At 36.7% G+C, this 17,999-nt stretch overlaps 1 protein-coding gene across 5 annotated transcripts in view; it reads right to left on the reverse strand.

The window, feature by feature from the left end:
• Positions 1–17,999, reverse strand: part of LOC18428357 (Phox (PX) domain-containing protein) — a 68,905-nt gene that overhangs the window by 17,733 nt on the left and 33,173 nt on the right. For 3 of the 5 annotated variants that reach the window (XR_016046535.1, XM_088854640.1, XM_011622930.3), the window contains one exon: positions 967–1,613. Coding sequence is in view for 3 of the 5 variants with exons in the window: in XM_011622930.3 (XP_011621232.1) it covers positions 967–1,613 (647 nt within the window). In the remaining 2 variants the exon portion in view is untranslated. Of the gene's footprint in view, positions 1–966; positions 1,617–17,999 lie in introns of all 5 variants that reach the window. The other 2 variants (XR_002279986.2, XM_020663720.2) reach the window with 1 other exon arrangement.

Here is a 17,999-nt window from a genome sequence, read left to right on the forward strand (position 1 = left end):
CTCACATATTAAGTTCTGTATAACATAAATATAGCAATCCCTTAGTTTATCAGTACCCAAATATAAACTACCAGAACTTTTTCTGTAGCTGTAATAGATGTTAAAGGGTTTACGATTTGATCAGAATTTTTGGAAAAATAATGCTAATGTGATGATTCGAAAAATATAGAAGCAAAGTTGAAATCAGTCAAGCATTGAGTTAAGCAAAGTTCCGCAATAGCTAAATTACACAAAATACTGCACAAAAAGTGCAGCAGTAGCAGATAATTTTGAGTTAAGATTGCCATGTGTTTCGAGGAAATTATACAGTTGCAATTAAAAGATATTGCAAGAGAGACTTCTAGAGCCACAATTCCTTTTTTATTTAATTCCACAAACGACCCCCCCGGGCCCTTAATGATCCTCAAGATGATACATGTGCAGAGTACATCACTTTCTTGTCGCCCCTTGCTAGATCTATATTGTGCTTATTGCACTTATCAAACAAGATTTGTCAATGCCTTCATGTCCCATACCAGTTGGGTCCTAAGAAGTAGAAAGCAATAGAGCTCAAACACAGTATCAAAAGCTTTAGCAGTAAGCTTAGCATCAAGCACATCAGCTAAAGCAATTGCTAGAGCGGTTAGCCCAGTGGCTTCAGCAGTTGCCAAAGCATCAAACAGTATTTTATATGCTTAAGTGAAGGATAGCTTAAGTTGCCAAAGCATCAAACAGTATTTTATATGCTTAAGTGAAGGATAACTTAAGGTGCCGTGTTATAAGTGATCACACTCTTTGATGGGGACAATAGCACAAGTAAGTTGCCTTAAGCTTGAGGCATAGAAGCAGGGTACCTCTGATCTAGTTATCTTGCTTATCAGCAAATCCCATGATGAGTTATGGACAATGAACTAGTTAACACAAAATAAGCTTGCTGAAGAATCAAAACGAGCAAAAGAAAATGAGGAGAAGTGCATAGACATGCACCTTGGTCATAAGATACTCTTTCACAGCTATTTCCTGATTCAATCTTGCTATGAGGTCTTCCATGTCTGTTTTCACAGTATTTAGTCTCCGTTGCATTGATATAACAACCCTATTCATCTTTTGGCGTTGATCCATGGGAAGTGCAATCTGTATGTCACTTAGGAGCTGCGACACACAACTGTTATAATCCTCAGAAGTAGAAAGCTTCTCCACAGCCCCATGAAGCTCTGCCTGATCACTCATTGAATTAGTGACCCCCATATTTGAACGTTCACTTCCTTTCAAGGAACAAACATCACTTGGATCACTTTCAATGGAGAGTTTCCGCGCATGTCGAAGTGCTTCACCCTCTGTTACTGGGAGATATTCCATCGTCTCACCTAAATTATAGGTAGCCAGTGGAGCAGTTATATCTTTATCTATTGTTAAATCATCGAATCCAACATCGACACCATGATTCCTTCCTTGTCGTGGTGTCCCAATATCCGAAGTTTCACATGTATTATCACTCCCATAATCTGGTGTCACAGATAATGCCCCAGATGCAACTGATGAACTCTCACCAACTGAAGCTCCTGGACAAGGGCGAAACTTAGATGAAGTGGTATTCAGTTCCAAGGACTGCTGAGCTTGACTTGCATCCTGAACTGCTAAAAACAACATATTAAATAAAATAATCAAAATACAACTCAGAAAGTACAGAAAACAAGCATAAAACAAAACAAAAATCACCCACATAATCTTGAAATATATGTTGCAACTCATGAAACATTTTATCATGCAGCAAATGAGACAAAGGTCACCAGCACATAATAGGCTCAAAACAGAAAGACAACTCGTCACTTGGCACATGCTACTGGAGATCAATCAGGCTCACTAGGACCTTCAGCATAGCCCTAGGCACAGCCTTCTAACCCAAACAATTTGTTTATCAGAACCCGGTAGAGGTTGCTACCACCCACGGGATGTTCAGGTTGGCTTAATTGGATGGCGTAAAAATTCCATACAGAAAGTATTTATTTGGATAGGAAACTCGAGCATCCATGTATATATCATTTTAACTCTCGCAGCAAGTCATATCAGGAAAATCCTTTGATTCTATCATAATTATGCGAACTTAATAATGCATTAGCACCCAAATTACTTTAGTTCATATTTAAGCACCTTTCATAAATATATATCCAGATACCTCAAAACATTCCTTTTAAAACTATTCTAAGGACCTATGGCCCTAGGATTCCAGCTTTTTATGTCAGACCTAGTAGATTAAGTTGACTAAACTCCTATGATGACACACGAGCAACTTCAGATTTATCACATTTCTTTTTTGAGATTTTTCAGAGGTGTAAGCAATGAGACTTCTTTTATCCATTTAACATGCAAGTGTGTTACTAGAAATGCGATCAGTCCACGTGAGACACTTTATTACCCTATTGTACCAGTCCCAATCAGTACCACTACCTTGGACATGCACAAAATTTAACTCTAATGGCATTTTAGCAAGTCAAGCGAGGTGCTTCATTAATTACTGATATCTTGAACAAGATTAAGGCCTTGTCTGATCAACTAGCAGCTATTAAAGATCCAGTTTCAGATCAAGATAAAATTATGTACACGCTTGCTGGTTCGGCACACTAATATAGTACTTTTGTTGCTTCAATCATGACATGGACTCCCACACCAATCTTTGCTGAATTGTGCACCATTACTCTTGCAACATGAATCTAGATTCATTTCTATGAATGCATGTTTGAAAGAATCAACCACCAATGAAGGACACAATGTGTTGATTGTCTCCAACACCTTTAGACGTGGACTTGGTCACAGTCGGTATGGTCGTGGCCGAGGGAGAGGGAGAAAACTTCAAAATCCTGGTCACAATGATAATGCTAATCACGGGCTCCTCCCTAAGCCATGGTCCTCAAATCAGTCCAATAATCAGGGAAGAGTCAACCCATCTCCCTTCCTCGTTTGTCAACTTCGTGGAAAACAAAATCATATCACAGCCAACTATAGACATAGGTATGATTCCACCTTCAACATACATAAGTTTGGTGCACAAAATCCTGTGCCTCAACCCACAAATCAGTATATATTGCCCCCGATCATGCATTCTCCAAAGTGAGTAACAGTCAGTTGAACAATAGATCACGGAGTCTTGACTGAGGAGCAGCCAACCATGTATTAGACAATGTGCGTAATTTCTCTTAGCTTATTCCTTATCATGTAGAGGAACTGTTGTCACTGGAGATGGAAATCATGGGAAGTTCATCTCATCACTCACAAAGAACATGCTCCATTTTTTCTTCTCCGCATTTTTTATCCCTCACAAATACCCTCTTGTTTCCCACATTAAGCCTAATCTTGTCCATTTCTCAGTAAGATGATAATTCCATTTATTACGTTGTTTTTACTCTTGTAAATGGGAAGAATCTAAACATGAAGAAAATGCTTGTTGGGGTAGAACGACGTGGGAATCTCTATTACCTGAAGAAGCTAAACCATCTCCAAGTAACTCGAAGTCCACTACAGTTTTGGTGTCTACAATTGGTCTGTCCAAGTTAATAAAGGTATGACCAATCCATGGCGTCATAGGTTAAGCCATTGTCAGCATCACCATCAACGCCTTTTTCCAATTAATTGGGGTCGACTACATGAATCCTGCTCTTTCATTCTGCTCTATTAAGGATCATACCCTCAGTGAGACCATAAGTCTTCATCTCACTACTTCCAACCATGTCCTTTTGGGCCTACCCACTACCTTTTCTGGGCCTTCCAATTGAACTGAACAGGTGTTGTACTAGGTTTGTGCCGCACAAAGGCAGCCCACTTAAGTCTACTTTCTCTCATCTTATCGCCTATTGGTGCCACACCAAAATTCTCCCAAATGTATTCATTTGAAATCTATCCCTTCTTGTCTTGCCACTCATCCATCTCAACATCCTCATCTCAGCTACGCTCATTCTATGAGTATGTTTTTTCTTGACCGCGCAACACTCTGCCCCATAAAGCAAATCTGATCTCACAGATGTCCTATGGAACTTGCCATTCAACTTCATTGGTATATGTGGCGATCATATAAAACTCCAATTGCACATCTCTACTCCGTCCACCCAGCTCTAGTTCTGTGTGCGACATCTTCCTCAATCTCTTCGTTTTCTTGGATTATCAACCCAAGGTATCAGAAGTGCGCTCGTTTTGGTATTTCTTAGCCGTCAATCTTAACTATTTCCTCTCTACTCCTATTATCACTAAACTATTATTCCATATACTATGTCTTTGTCTGGCGAAATTTAAAACCTTTAGATTCTAGAGCATCCCGCTAAAGTTCTAACTTTGTATTGACGTCGTTTCAGGTCTCATCAATCAAAATTATATTGTTCTATTTACCCAGAAAAAAACTATAATCTGCCAACAACATGCACCACGGTACCTCATCTTGCAAGTGCCTAGTTAAGTTGTCCATAACTAAGACAGAGGTATGGGCTCAATTGCCATCTTCATTGTCTAACTTTGAGTCTACTAATTTTTTATGTTTAAGTTGTCATTTATGTAAAAATCATGCATTTCCATTTGTTTTTCATAATAAATGAGCAACTTATCCTTTTGAGTTATTACATTATGAGGTGAGGGGGGATCTACAAAAAAATAATCCATTACTCACACTGAATATTATGCTACTTGTATTGATGATAATAGTCAACACACTTGGATTTTCTTTCTCAAGCAAAAATTCAATGTGTATACTATTTTCCATCAATTTAAATCCCTTGTTAAAAACCAAGTCTTGTATAACGTCATTAATTTTCATAGTGATGGTAGTGGTGAACTTACATCCAAAGAATCCACCAAGTTCCATGATGGTGGAATACATCAACAAAAGTAGCGTTCACGTATGGCGTGAGGCATTTCAAACAGCCACCTATCAGTGTTCCAAAAAATGCCAAACGGCGCATAGGCGGCCAGGGGGTGCTCGCCACCTCACACCTAGGTTGGCCACTAGGCGGCAAGCCAAGTGGAATAAGAAGGATAGGAGGCATCTGATTGAATTGTTTTAGGTCCAGATTCTGTGTAAAAACTAAAAAATGCATAATGAGGCATATAACACATTAAGATGCATAACATATTGTCCATCCATAGTCCATAATCCCAGCTTATATTATAAATCGACTGCTATTAAAAGTGCTTGGTAGGCTATTGCCTCATATCCTCTATGGACATAATGATATTATGCTTTCTTGAAAATTTTTAGTCACATTTTCTACATCTATGCTGATAGCACCTTGCGAAATAAAACTTTGCCACAGCACATTGATTTGTAGGCTACACCAATTATTATAAAGGGATTACTGTTTTAATATCAAATATCGGTGTATCTACATCTCTAGACCTGCCATTTTTTAACAGGAAAATGCCTTTTTTGATGAGGAAAATTTTGATTTGCTATTGGACCATCTAATCTTGGTATACAAGTAGTTGAATTTCCCAACCAGAAAATTAATTCTTCTTTGCAATAGTCCATAACTATTGCCATGCAGTCTAGGTTAAACGCTTCTAATGAAAGATGGTCATGCAGCAGCAACTCATCCTCTAGCTGTGCACCCCCTTGCATTTGTCTGGAAAGCATTCACTCCAACAACAGAGCCATGATGATGCAAGGGATGATTCTGAAAATCATGAGGTTATCGACAATGCTGGTGACAGTGATTCTGCTCCTCAGCACTTCCATAACACAAGTACCAGCAATAGTAACAACTGTGTGCCCCCTAGTTGGGCCAACCCTGTCATCACATATCAATATTGGTCTCATCCCCAAAGAATCTCAATCGCAACAGGTGGAAATCCCCACTGCTTCCAACCAAACCTTTCTCAACCTTCTTCCACTTCGGCACTTGTCCCCATTCGCTGATCTATGTGTGTGTGACGTTTGGTGGATAAGAGGTTCAGTTATGCCAATTTTCAGTTCATCAGCAAAACATCTTAACAAATGTTCAAAAACATGCTGAACCTTCCAGTTTCAAATTTGCATGAATGAATTATTGAGGGGTTGAAGCAATGAACAAAGAAATAAAACCGCGGCACAAAGGCCACACCTGGGGGATTGTAGATAGACCATCTGATAAGAATCTGGTAGGTTGTAAATGGGTCTACAAAAGTAGGCCGATGGTAGCATTCAATGCTTCAAAGCTTGCTTGGTAGCAAAGGGATATACTCCAGAAGGCTTGGATTATGATGAAATATTTAGCCATTAGAATGGATACAATTTGAATGGCCTCTCTTTAACCATCACTTACAGTTGGGGATCTTCAGTAGCTTGATGAAATGCCTTTCTTCATTGTGATATGAAGAGGTTTATATGGAACAACTATCTAGGTGCAAAATAGGTGACCCAAAACTATGCTGACTCATCAAAGCGATTTATGGACTTAAGTAGGCATCTCGAGCATGGTTTAAGAGTTTATAAAAGGAGAACCTCTCATAACTTTTAGCATAGTTAGTTGGATTACACATTGTTCATCTGTACTGATCCACATGGAATGATGGTCATACTACTTTGTGTTGATAATATTTATTACCAGAAGCACGCATGACCATAACCAAACCATAAAGAAGCTTTTAAATGCCAAATTTTATATGAAAGATTTAGGTTCACCAAAAACGTTCCCTAGTATTGAAGTGGACAAAACTTCTAATGCACTTATTGTCTCCTCCATAAGTACGCCTTAGAGTTACATTCTCACAATGGCATGAAAGATTGCAAGCCCATCATGACCCCTACACCTATTCTTCATAGACTCTAAGCAGTGGAATGTAAAATTCTTTCTGAACCACAACAATATCAGGCATTTTTGGAGCACTCCAGAACTTCACATCCACGCGACCAGACATTGCTTTTGGGGTGAACCAGGTGTCCCCCAATTTATGCATGTATTGTACTCATTTCAAAGTAGTGAAATGCATACCTTGATATAGAAGGCAATAAAGCCTACAATTTACTGAGGCCAAACCTCTTGCTAGTGTTGACTTTTCCAACACTGATTAGCTTGGAGATCTTGAATTTCGACACACCATATCCAGTCCTCGTGTCTTTATGGACAAAACCTAGCTTCAAGGAGTACTGAACAACAAAGTGCAGTGGCTAGGTCGAGCATGAAAACTAAATATCAACCTATGGCCGCAATTATAGTTGAAATATCACAGATTGGGCATCTGTGGACAGCATTTGGTTAAAACATCACTCAATCATTGCTTTAGTGTAAATAACCAAAGAGCTATTTCAATTTCTCTCAATCTGCCCCATCATGGAAGGACTGAGCACATCGAAATGGATCAACACTTTATAAAAGAAAAGATTGAAGATCAACAAATTGTGGCGAGATTCATCATTACTAAAATCAAATTACAGATATTTTCACCAAGCCACTCACATGGAATCCACTTTGGTTACTTAAGCCAAGCTGTCCATAGTCCCTACCACATCACAACTTGAGTAGGGCTATTAGCACCATGAGAAGCTTTGTCCTTGTATTGGGGCATAGTTGTAATATTCAATATTCCTATATCAAATATTTATGCAATGTCCCTCATCATCATCAGAGCTTTATCCCAACTATTTGGGGTCAGCGAAACGAATCTTGTCCCACCATTCCACTTTATCAAGGGTTATACTCTCAATGAGACCAAAAGTCTCCATATCTTTTCTCACTAATTCCATCCATGTTCTTTTGAGCCTTCCCGTTGCCCTTTTAGAGCCTTCCACTTGAACCAAATCGCACGTCCTAACTAGTGTTCTATTGGGTCTACGTTGCACATGGCCAGCCCACATAAGCCTACTTTCCCTCTTCTTGTTTGCCTATTGGAGCCACCCCTAACTTCCATCAAATGTATTCATTCTGAATTCTATCCTTTCTTGTCTTGCAACTTATCCATCTCCACATTCTCATCTTAGCTACATTTATCCTATGGGTGTGTTGTTTCTTAACCACCCAACATTGTGTCCCATTAAGCAAAGCCGGTCTCACAATTGTCCTATAGAACTTCCCTCTTAGCTTCATTGGTATGCGGTGATCATATAAAACTCCAGTTGCACACCTCCACTCCGCCACCTAGCTCTAATTCTATGTGCGACATATTTCTCAATTTCTCTATTTTCTTAGATTATCGACCCAAGATATGGAAAATACTCTTTCAAGTATTTTTTGGCCTTACTTCCTCGTTCCTACTCCTATTATTACTAAACTTTATGTCTTAGCCTGGCTAAATTTAAAACCTTTAAATTCTAGAGAATCTCTCCGAAGTACTAACTGTGCATTGACGCTGCTTCTAGTCTCATCGACAAATCTATCAACTGCGAACAACATACACCACGGTACCTCATCTTGTAGGTGCGCAGTTAACTTGTCTATAACTAAGACAAAGAGATATGGGCTCAATGTTGATCCCTGATGTAGGCTTATTGTCACTAAAAACTCATTTGTCTCTCCACTAGTTGTCCATAGAGGCTCAATGTTGATCCCTAATATAGGTCTAATATCATTAAAACTCATTTGTCTCTCCACTAGTTGTCCACACACTAGTTAGCACTCCCTCGTTTATATCTTTCACCATGTTAATTTAGCATCTAGAGACTCCTTTCCAAACACCCACCAAATTAAACCTTTAGGTACCTTAACGTAAGCTTTTTTTTAATTCAATAAAGACATGGCCTCAATTGTTAACCTCCCTGGCATAAAACTGAATTGATTTATGAAACACTCGTTTCATGCCTTATTCGTTGCTCAATCACTCTCTCTCCCACATCTCCATAGTATGGCTCAAAAGTTTGATCACTCAATAGTTTTCACAATTCCGTATGTCTCCTTTGTTCTTGTAAATAGATACCACAATACTTTCCTTCATTCGTCTGGCATTTTCTTTCTCCTCAACACCTTGTTGAATAGCTTGGTCCTCAAGCATTTGCCAATCTCCCCCATGTACTTCCAAACTACCGGGACACCATCTGGTCCTAAGGCAGAGTTTGATAACCCGTAAAGCGCGGAAAGTCCCCACTTTCCCGAGTTCAGTAGTTTCCACCCGTTTGGGAACAGGAAAAAGGGCGAAAGTCGAAACTTAACTTCTCCCTATGCATTGTTCCCTTTAAGGAAAGTTGTCGCTCAAGGGTACCCGTGTAGAGATGCTTTCAGTGAAAATCACAGCACTATTAAACCCTAAAACAAAACCGAGTACCTTGAGATTTTGGAAGCTAAGTACCTTTAGCCGCTGAGCTTCTGGGAGTGCCGCTCGATCAACTGCCCTCTCTCTTGCCCAATAGCCTTTGTAGCCACAATCAATAAAAAATTAGTGAGTACCTTGGGATTTTCTATTGTTTATTGAGGCTTTATTCTCCTTGTGGTAAGGTATTTTGATAAACACAAAATCTACAGAAACCCTAGCTTCCTTTGCTTCTTTTTTTTTGAGAAATTGTTAATTTCTACTGTGGTTCTGCTTCATTCTCGTCAGTTCACCAATAAAAAAATTGAGTCTTTATTCCAGCAAATTTATTTGCCGATTTCATTTGCTTATTGAGAGTGTTTTCTTTCATTAGATTTGAGCTATGGGTCCACAAAAAATTGGTTTCAAACGATGCTGAGGTAAATTTTACTACTGACAAAGCGGTATAGGTTATTCATTTGAAAAGATAAATGGGTAGATGTTCTCATAGTTTTTGATCCATGGTGTGAATTGGACTGCATCTTTCATTCACGTGCACAAATCTGGCATGGAATGGGATATGAAACCTACCTCACAATGGAATTGGGAAAATTTTGTGATGTTTCTTGGTGAAGGAAATGAGACCATAAAGAGTGTTGCACCACCAACAGATTGGGGAAGTGTTGGTCAGGTACTTTGCAGATTCACACTCCAATTCTGATAATTGATATTGTTTGTGAAATATTGCAATTTTGTATAAAATATTGCACATTTCATATGAATGTTGTTGTTTCAAGTTTTCGTAAGAGGTGATTTTGTTGTAATGATACCTAGAATACATTGAAATACTGAAATTTCTTTTTTTTCTTTTAATGTTCTTTAATCTCCATAACTCTTAATTCCTATAGCTTGGAAAAAGGAAAGTTACCTCAAGTATGGTTTCTTATATTTGTGATGTTTAGGCTTTGAAATGGTTTATGCTGCGTTAGGCCCTACAACAACTTTGTAAATGAGAAACGGCATTTCTGGTGTAATCTACACAAAATCAGATCTCAGAAACATGATCAAACCACCTGAGTAGTGAGTTAAAGAGAGAAGTAATAACTTCTATAGCCTGTATTGTGGCTTGAGGAAATCCGACTGCTTGGTAACTGCCCATAATCAGAAAATAACTAAACCACTGTTGAACGTATAGTTCAGTCAGTATGTATCCATTGCAATTGGCAGTTAATTGGGGCTCATCGCAATCGAAAAATTGTGAACCTCGTTTTATCGTTTAGCAATTGACATCCAAAAGATTCGATCTAATGAACACCATCGAGCAATGGTCAATACCAAACTATGTTAAGTGGTTTGGCATTTGAATTCATTAATCTGTGTCGCAGTAGAAATACGTTCTTCATCATTTTCTGTCTCATGGATTCTTATGCTATTAAACATTTGATATCGATGCTTCTCTTCAATTGTTGTAATAGCTTGTGTGCCTATCCATTACATTCTGAAACCCTTATTGCTCATGTTTTGTATTTGAAGTTGTAATTAAGAATAACCACATTCATCTTGAATTTTGATAGTAAGAAAACCAATTTTGTTTCTTAATGATGTAAAAATTTGTAGCATCAAAGAGGATTGACACTTTTATCAAGTCTCCAAGAAAAATAAATTATTCCTTGAATCTATGTACATATTTTGGTGTCATATTGGATGGATGGAAGGGACCTTTTTTAATAAGAAATGCATTACATGGATTGCAACAAGAAACTCTCATTCAAAATATGCATTTCGCACATCAAATCAACGAAATACATAATGAACTATTAAGACTGGCAAGTTTCAACTTTCCCAATGCCAAACAGGTGAAAATACCAGTATCACCGTTCATCAAACAGGGTTCCCAGCTTTCAAGCTACCAATTTTCACATGCCTCTTAGAGTCCAGGAAGTCAGTATTAGGGATTTCCCCAAAGAAATTGCATTGGAAGTTACCAAACACCACCTAAAGCCTTTCCTATCTTTATCCTCCTTAAAGCTTCTTTCACTTCCGATATTTGAATCCTGCGAATATATCTGTCGCCTCCGCCTTCATTTATGCAAAAGGTTCCTCCTAACGTTATCCTAAAGATTCCTCCTCATTTATGACATTTCGGGTCTCATCGATCAAAACTATGCCATCTGCAAACCACATGCACCACGGTACCTCATCTTGTAGGTGCTTAATTAAGTCGTCCATAACTAAGATAAAGAAGCACGGGCTCAATGCTGACCCTTGATGTAGACTGAAAACCAACTCATCTCTCAACTAGTTGTTCGTACACTAGTTAGTGCTTCATCATACATATTTTTCACCAAGTCAATGTAGTGTCTGGAGACTCCTTTCTTTTTCAACAATCACCAAATTAAATCTCAAGGCACTCTATCATAAGCTTTCTCTAGATCAATAAAGACTATGGGGAGGTCTTTTCCCTTCACCCTAAATTTCTCAATCATTTGCCTATGTAGGAAAATAGCATCAGCTGTTGACCTCCCTGGCATAAAACTAAATTGATTTTCCGATACACTCGTTTCATACCTTAGTCTTTGCTCAATCACTCTCTCCCAGAGCTTCATATTGTGGCTCATAAGTTCAATCCCTCAATAGTTTCAATAATTTTGTATATTTCCTCTCTTCTTGTAAATAGGTACTAGTGTAGGAAAAATCGAACTGGAACGGTTCACCGAACAAGGGGCCAGAAGCGGATCAACTGGCCTAACAAATAAACCGACCGATTCAACCGGCCTAACAGGGCAAGTTCCATGCGATCAAAAAAGTCTTAAAAAAATACAAAAAAATCTAATAAAATATGAAAAGTATATTTAAAGCATAATTAAACAAAGCACATAAGTTAAAAATTAATGAAAAAATGGATTTTAAATAACTGATTTGTGCCAAAGGGTATTTTTGAATTTTCTAAAAACGATGGGAAAAAGTAAAAATAAGTATTAATGGCCAAAACAATTTCGAATCTTTGCCAAAATGATGAAAAACATTTAAAAATACATTACAAAACAAAATCCTTATTTTTTGATATTTTATATATTTTTTTAATTTATTTTAAAAGGCCCAGCCGATTCCTCGAAACCGGAACCGACGTCAGTTTCGATCTAACGAGGTGCTTAGAATTTGAACCGCCCGATTTTTCCTAAACTGATAAGTACCACAGTATTTTTCTAGCATTCGTCTGGCTTTTTCTTTATTCTCAACACCTTGTTGAACAGCTTGGTCGACCAATCAATGTCAATCTCCCAATACACTTCCAAACCTCTACCGGGATACCATCTAATCCTAAAGCCTTTCCTATCTTCATCATTTTCAAAGCTTCTTTCACGTCCGATATCCTAATCCTACAAATGTATCTATGACCTCAGCCATCATTTATGCCAACAGTTCCTTCTACTGCTATGTTCAATTAATAATTTTTTTAAATAAACTCTCCACCTTTCGTTGATCTCTTCATCCTTCACCAAGACCCTCTGATCATCGCACTTAATGCATTTAATATAGTCTAGATCCCTACACATTTTCTCTCTCATTTTTTGTGATTGTTAAAATCCATTCATTCCATTTAGTAAAATGCAAGAATAAGATTATGTATTATGCCAACCAGTGTTCGCAAAATCGAATCATAACGGTTAACCGAACATGGGGCTGGAAGCAGTTTGAACCGGAACCGGACTAACCAGGGCAGCTAACTGGACTAACCAGTCAAGCAGATTTTTTAAAAAAAATGGGTCCAAAACTCCCAAAAAAAATAAAAAAAATAAAAATAGAAATACTTAGATTAAGTGTTATAATATTCTATTACATATATTAATCTTACAAAAAAAAAATCGAATCAACTTTTTACAAATTATTATTTGAATACTATGGTCCTGTACATGAAAATATCTTGGGATATTTTTTGAAGATATTTTTTTCATGTAACATATTCTTCCAAGAATTAACAAATTCATCCCAAATCTTACATTGAAAACTTTCTTTTTTTTTTGTACAAAAATCACTCACATTAGGAATGAAAGTTTATGCACTTTTTTGCAAATAACAAAAGTAGCTTGATGCTATTAAATCAAATAAAAATGCCAACTAATTAAGACAAGAAATGGAAAGGACCTCTTCCATAGTGTTAGATAAAGCATAATTCATACAATACTTTTAGGATGAAGTTAAATAGAGCATACTTCACAAAAAGTACATCTCATGTTATGCAAAAAAACGATAAATCAATGCACTGCATACTGATATGTTCTATTGTTCTTATATGTTCTTATATGTATCAACCATATCCATATCAGTGTGATGTGCATTGATTTTATCAAAAAAAAAGAACAGCAAAACAAATATTTGATCAAAAAATAATTTTATTAAGCAAAATAGAAAACACTTCCCATATTTATCATAAAACATAATTTTATTAACAAACCATAATTTTATCAAAAAATAATTTCACTAAGCAAAATGGAAAACCACTTCCCATATTCATCATAAAACATAATTTTATTAAAAAACCATGATTTTATAGAAAAAATAATTTTGTTAAGCAAAATAAAAAAACAGTTCCCATATTTATCAAAAAACATAATTTTTTACTAAAAAACATAATTTTATTCAAAAGATAATTTTATTAAGCAATATAGAAAAAAAACTTCCCATATTGATAAGAAAAGTATAATTTTACTAAACAAAATGATTTTTTTTTAGAAAAATAAATTTCTCAAAATGTGAGGGATGATTTGAAATTAAGATCACCTTTGTAACTCTCTCCTCTCGCTCTCTCTCTCTGGAATCGGGCCAGATCGAGATCGGCCAATGACCGATCCCGAGTTAGTCGGTCAATTTTTTAAAAACCGGCTGATCTTTTAAAGGCTCTTTCCATAACATTCCAAAAACCTTAATAGAAAAAGTCCAAAAAAAAAAAAAAAGATAGAAAGAGAAGAACCAAGCACATACAAGACGATGGTGTAGTGTTTCATTGAACATAAGGAACCCAAAATTTTTGCATGACTTAAAAAAACAAAATGTCCCATTTCTATCATTACAAATATAATTATATCATGCACTTAAAAAAAAATAATTAAAAAAATCGGGCGACATTATCATGCACTTATCAAAAAGATGAATCAATTTCATCAAAAAAATAATTTTATCAACAAGAATAATTTTATTAAGCAAAATAGAAACTTTCCATGTTCATCAAAAAAAGTAATTTTATTAAAAAAATCATAATTCTATTAAAAATAATTTTATTCAGCAAAATAGAAAAACACTTCCCATATTCATCCAAAAACAAAATTTTATAAATAATCATAATTTTACTAAAAATAATTTTACCAAGCAAAATAGAAAAACACTTCTCATATGCATCAAAAAACATAATTTTATTAAACAAAATATCGTTTTTAGAAAAATCGACTTTTCAAAAACCCCAAAAATCAAGCAACATTTCGAGCAAGAAACGACCCTCAATGTTTGGATAATCGAACAAATAAACATACATGCATTGTAAAGGCTTCGATCATCTTTCAAATGCACCAAATATCATCAAAAAATATTTGGTAGTTTTAATGTAATTGTAAAAAATGCGGAAATTTCAGATCTATGAAATTTTCATGATATGATGCAACGAAAAAATTCATATAACAAAATTTACTCACTCATAAATAAACATACCAATTTTATTTGAGACATGAAGCCTCAATGATCGAAATCCAGAACTCAATTTGATAAAAAAACCAATAAATGGATAAAAAATCTGCGCTTTTGGGTCAAACACAGGTTCTCTGAGCAGCAGCTTTTCGGAAAAAAATAAACCCTTGATTTTTCGTTTTCTGAACAAATTAGGACTTGAATCTAGTAAATACTTCGAATAGCAATCAAACCCCTCAAATTTCTTCAAGAATCATTACGTATTGAGGACATTATGAAAAGAATGGCAGAAATTTTCGAAAACCTAAAAACCCCGCCATTTCAATCCAAGAAACTCCTCTTTTTTCAATGTTTAAATCCAAATTACTTGTTTTATATTCATTATATAGTGATGTAAACCATTAAAACACAAAAAAAAAACCAAAAAATGGCCTCAAACCGAATCAAAAAAGGTGAAAAATTGGATTCATGGTTTTCCTGCTACATATAACGGTCCCTATTTCAAAATAATGCCGTTATTTATACATAACCGTTATTTACTTAAAAACATCGTTATATCGTCAAACCGGTCCGGCTAGCTGAAAACCGGCCAGTTTGACAAAAATACGGCCGGTTCGACCCCTAACTGGCCGGTTTTGGACCCGAAATGTTTTTGAGACATGGGTTAGACTACTGATACTACAAAAACGGGCCTAACCGGACTCATAACCCCAACGGTTCCGAGCTAACCGACCGGTTCCGGTTCAAACCGGCCAGTTTTGAGAACAATGATGCTAACCGAACACTTAAAAAGTAAATTAATAAAATTAGTGACTAAGTACAATGCAACATATAACCAAATACAAAAGAATCTAAAGTAATGTCCATTTTCGGTCTAAACTCTTTGCCCTATGAAACACTCAATAAATATTCAACTAAAATCCTTTAAAAACCCAAAAAAAAATCTACAAGGATTGCCGCAAACTTCAAATGAAAAAAAAACAATTTTCAAATATTGATTTTTAAAATATTGATTTTAAGGGCATTATTTGCCCATCAGCAGCATCCGCATATGTGGTGCAGCAGCATTTTACAAGCGCCTTAGGAGGCTATATGCATTGCAGCCAAAGGATGCACTGCTTTCATGTGGCCGCATGATGTATTATGCGGCTGCGTCTGATAACCATGGTGTTGACTAAGTGTAACTATGGATCTAATCCTAGTTTGACGTGGTGTTGAGTGTTGCCCCCAAATCCAACTAACTTCCCTCGTTGCCAGGCCCCATCAATCATTCCCTCTCATCTCCATTTGGTCATCCTCCTCCATCTTCATCTCATCTTCTCCCTCCCATCATTCACTCAAATCCAAGAGCGCCCCTCCACCATCCCATCTTCCAGGGGAGCACGTTCTCACCTGTAGCCTATCCATCAAAACCAGCTGATTTACCCATCAAGACCAACTAACCAAACTCTAAAATCAGCTACCTTTAATTACTTCATCCAACCCAACTCTATATCAACTCCATGTCTGCCACCCATCAAATTCCAAATCAGGTATGACAAACCCTATCCTTCGTTTCGCAAACCTAGTTTCAAGCCTCTCTATAAATCAGGGCCAACCAAACTCTGATATGATTCATGTAGACACCAAGCTTTTGGTTCTACCACAAATCTAAGTTCACATCACAGCCAACATTATTTACATGCACGAACATTTCAGAAATGACCATTTCATTTCAAGGAGGTCATTTCAAGCATGCTCGTTTATGTGCACGTCCGCACATGCACACAAAAACACAACACACATAAATACATACATTCCGGCAAATGTGGTACATAAAGACACTTACCTACATAGTACACATCATTTATATATGAACATGTAAAGCAAGGGTCTTCCTCGAAAACTGCTTTAAGAATAGAAAAATGTTCAACCCAGTTTTAACAAATCCAAGATGACTAGATCACACAATTTTCTTTCTTTTTCTCCAAAAATTCTTTGTGTTTATGTGCAATCACTAATGCAGTCCAAACCAATTGGAGTGATCAGTTCACTGGTTAGACTGGTTTGGAAATTATAAGAAAAAAATATAAAAAATTACAAAAAGCTTGTGAAAACTATCAAAGCTTATCAAAACGGTATGAATTGGCATGCTCAACCAGACCATCTGCTTGAATTGATGTTCAAGACGATTTAACAAATTGGCAGTTCAATAAATTGATCACACCAGTTCCCAGTCTGACTAGTTTGACCAGACCGTCCAACCTGCTCTTAATAACACTGTGTGATACACATTGTGTGCTACACTTCCTTTAGATTGGAACTGTACCAATACTATGTCATGCCCATGCCCTTACTGGCATTGAAACATAAGGTATCTATGACATGCCCATGCTGCACAGATCATGTAGCAAGGATGTAAGACACAAAACATGAACCACCCATAAATAAGGAAGGGGGTTGTCTACAAAGAGGCCATTTATCTTTTGTACATGGATGTCACATTTATTTTTGTCCCTTAAATTTCAAAATGGGTGGTTGTAAGAGTGTCATTGAATAGACACCGTTCCAAAAAACAAATCTCTGCCTTTGTAACTCACCCCAAGCCATCCAATTTCACATCTAATGGGTGGGAATGATTGTGACCTTCATGTACAAAAGAGACTTAGTCTCTTTGTAGAGAATCCCATATATAAGAGTTCTTTAAAAACACTCATTTCCCCTGATAACACTAAGTGGAGCATAGTTCCAAGTTTGTTAAACCTCCAATTCATATTGTGTTTGGTGGCCAATGTCTCACCCCCACTGGCCGAATATAATTAGTGAGTGGTGTCGGGACAACTTGGAATCATACAAGAGTTGAGGTGAACCATCTAAGATTTGAGGTTTAAGTTGTGTTTGCAGAGAGCAATTTTATATGATAAAATGCAACAGGGTTAAGGAAGCAATGGTAGTCAACAAGGTATAGTTTGCAATGCCTTAACACTATAGAGTAAGATATTCAAAACACAGTTTTTTGTGCCCCTTTTAAAATGCATTTAGAAAGAAGACCCACCTATTTTATTCTAATTGTAGGGAGCGCCACGCCTATTAGATATTAACTCGCTGCGCTTCCAAACCCAGCTTTATCCTCTCGAGATTATATTCTAGGAGACTAAACCTTCACTTTGAGGTTCACCCCATTA

This window comes from Amborella trichopoda, chromosome 1, assembly GCF_054954075.1.
Source record: "Amborella trichopoda isolate Santa Cruz 75 chromosome 1, AtrichopodaSantaCruz75HAP2 v2.0, whole genome shotgun sequence".
NCBI lineage: Eukaryota > Viridiplantae > Streptophyta > Magnoliopsida > Amborellales > Amborellaceae > Amborella > Amborella trichopoda.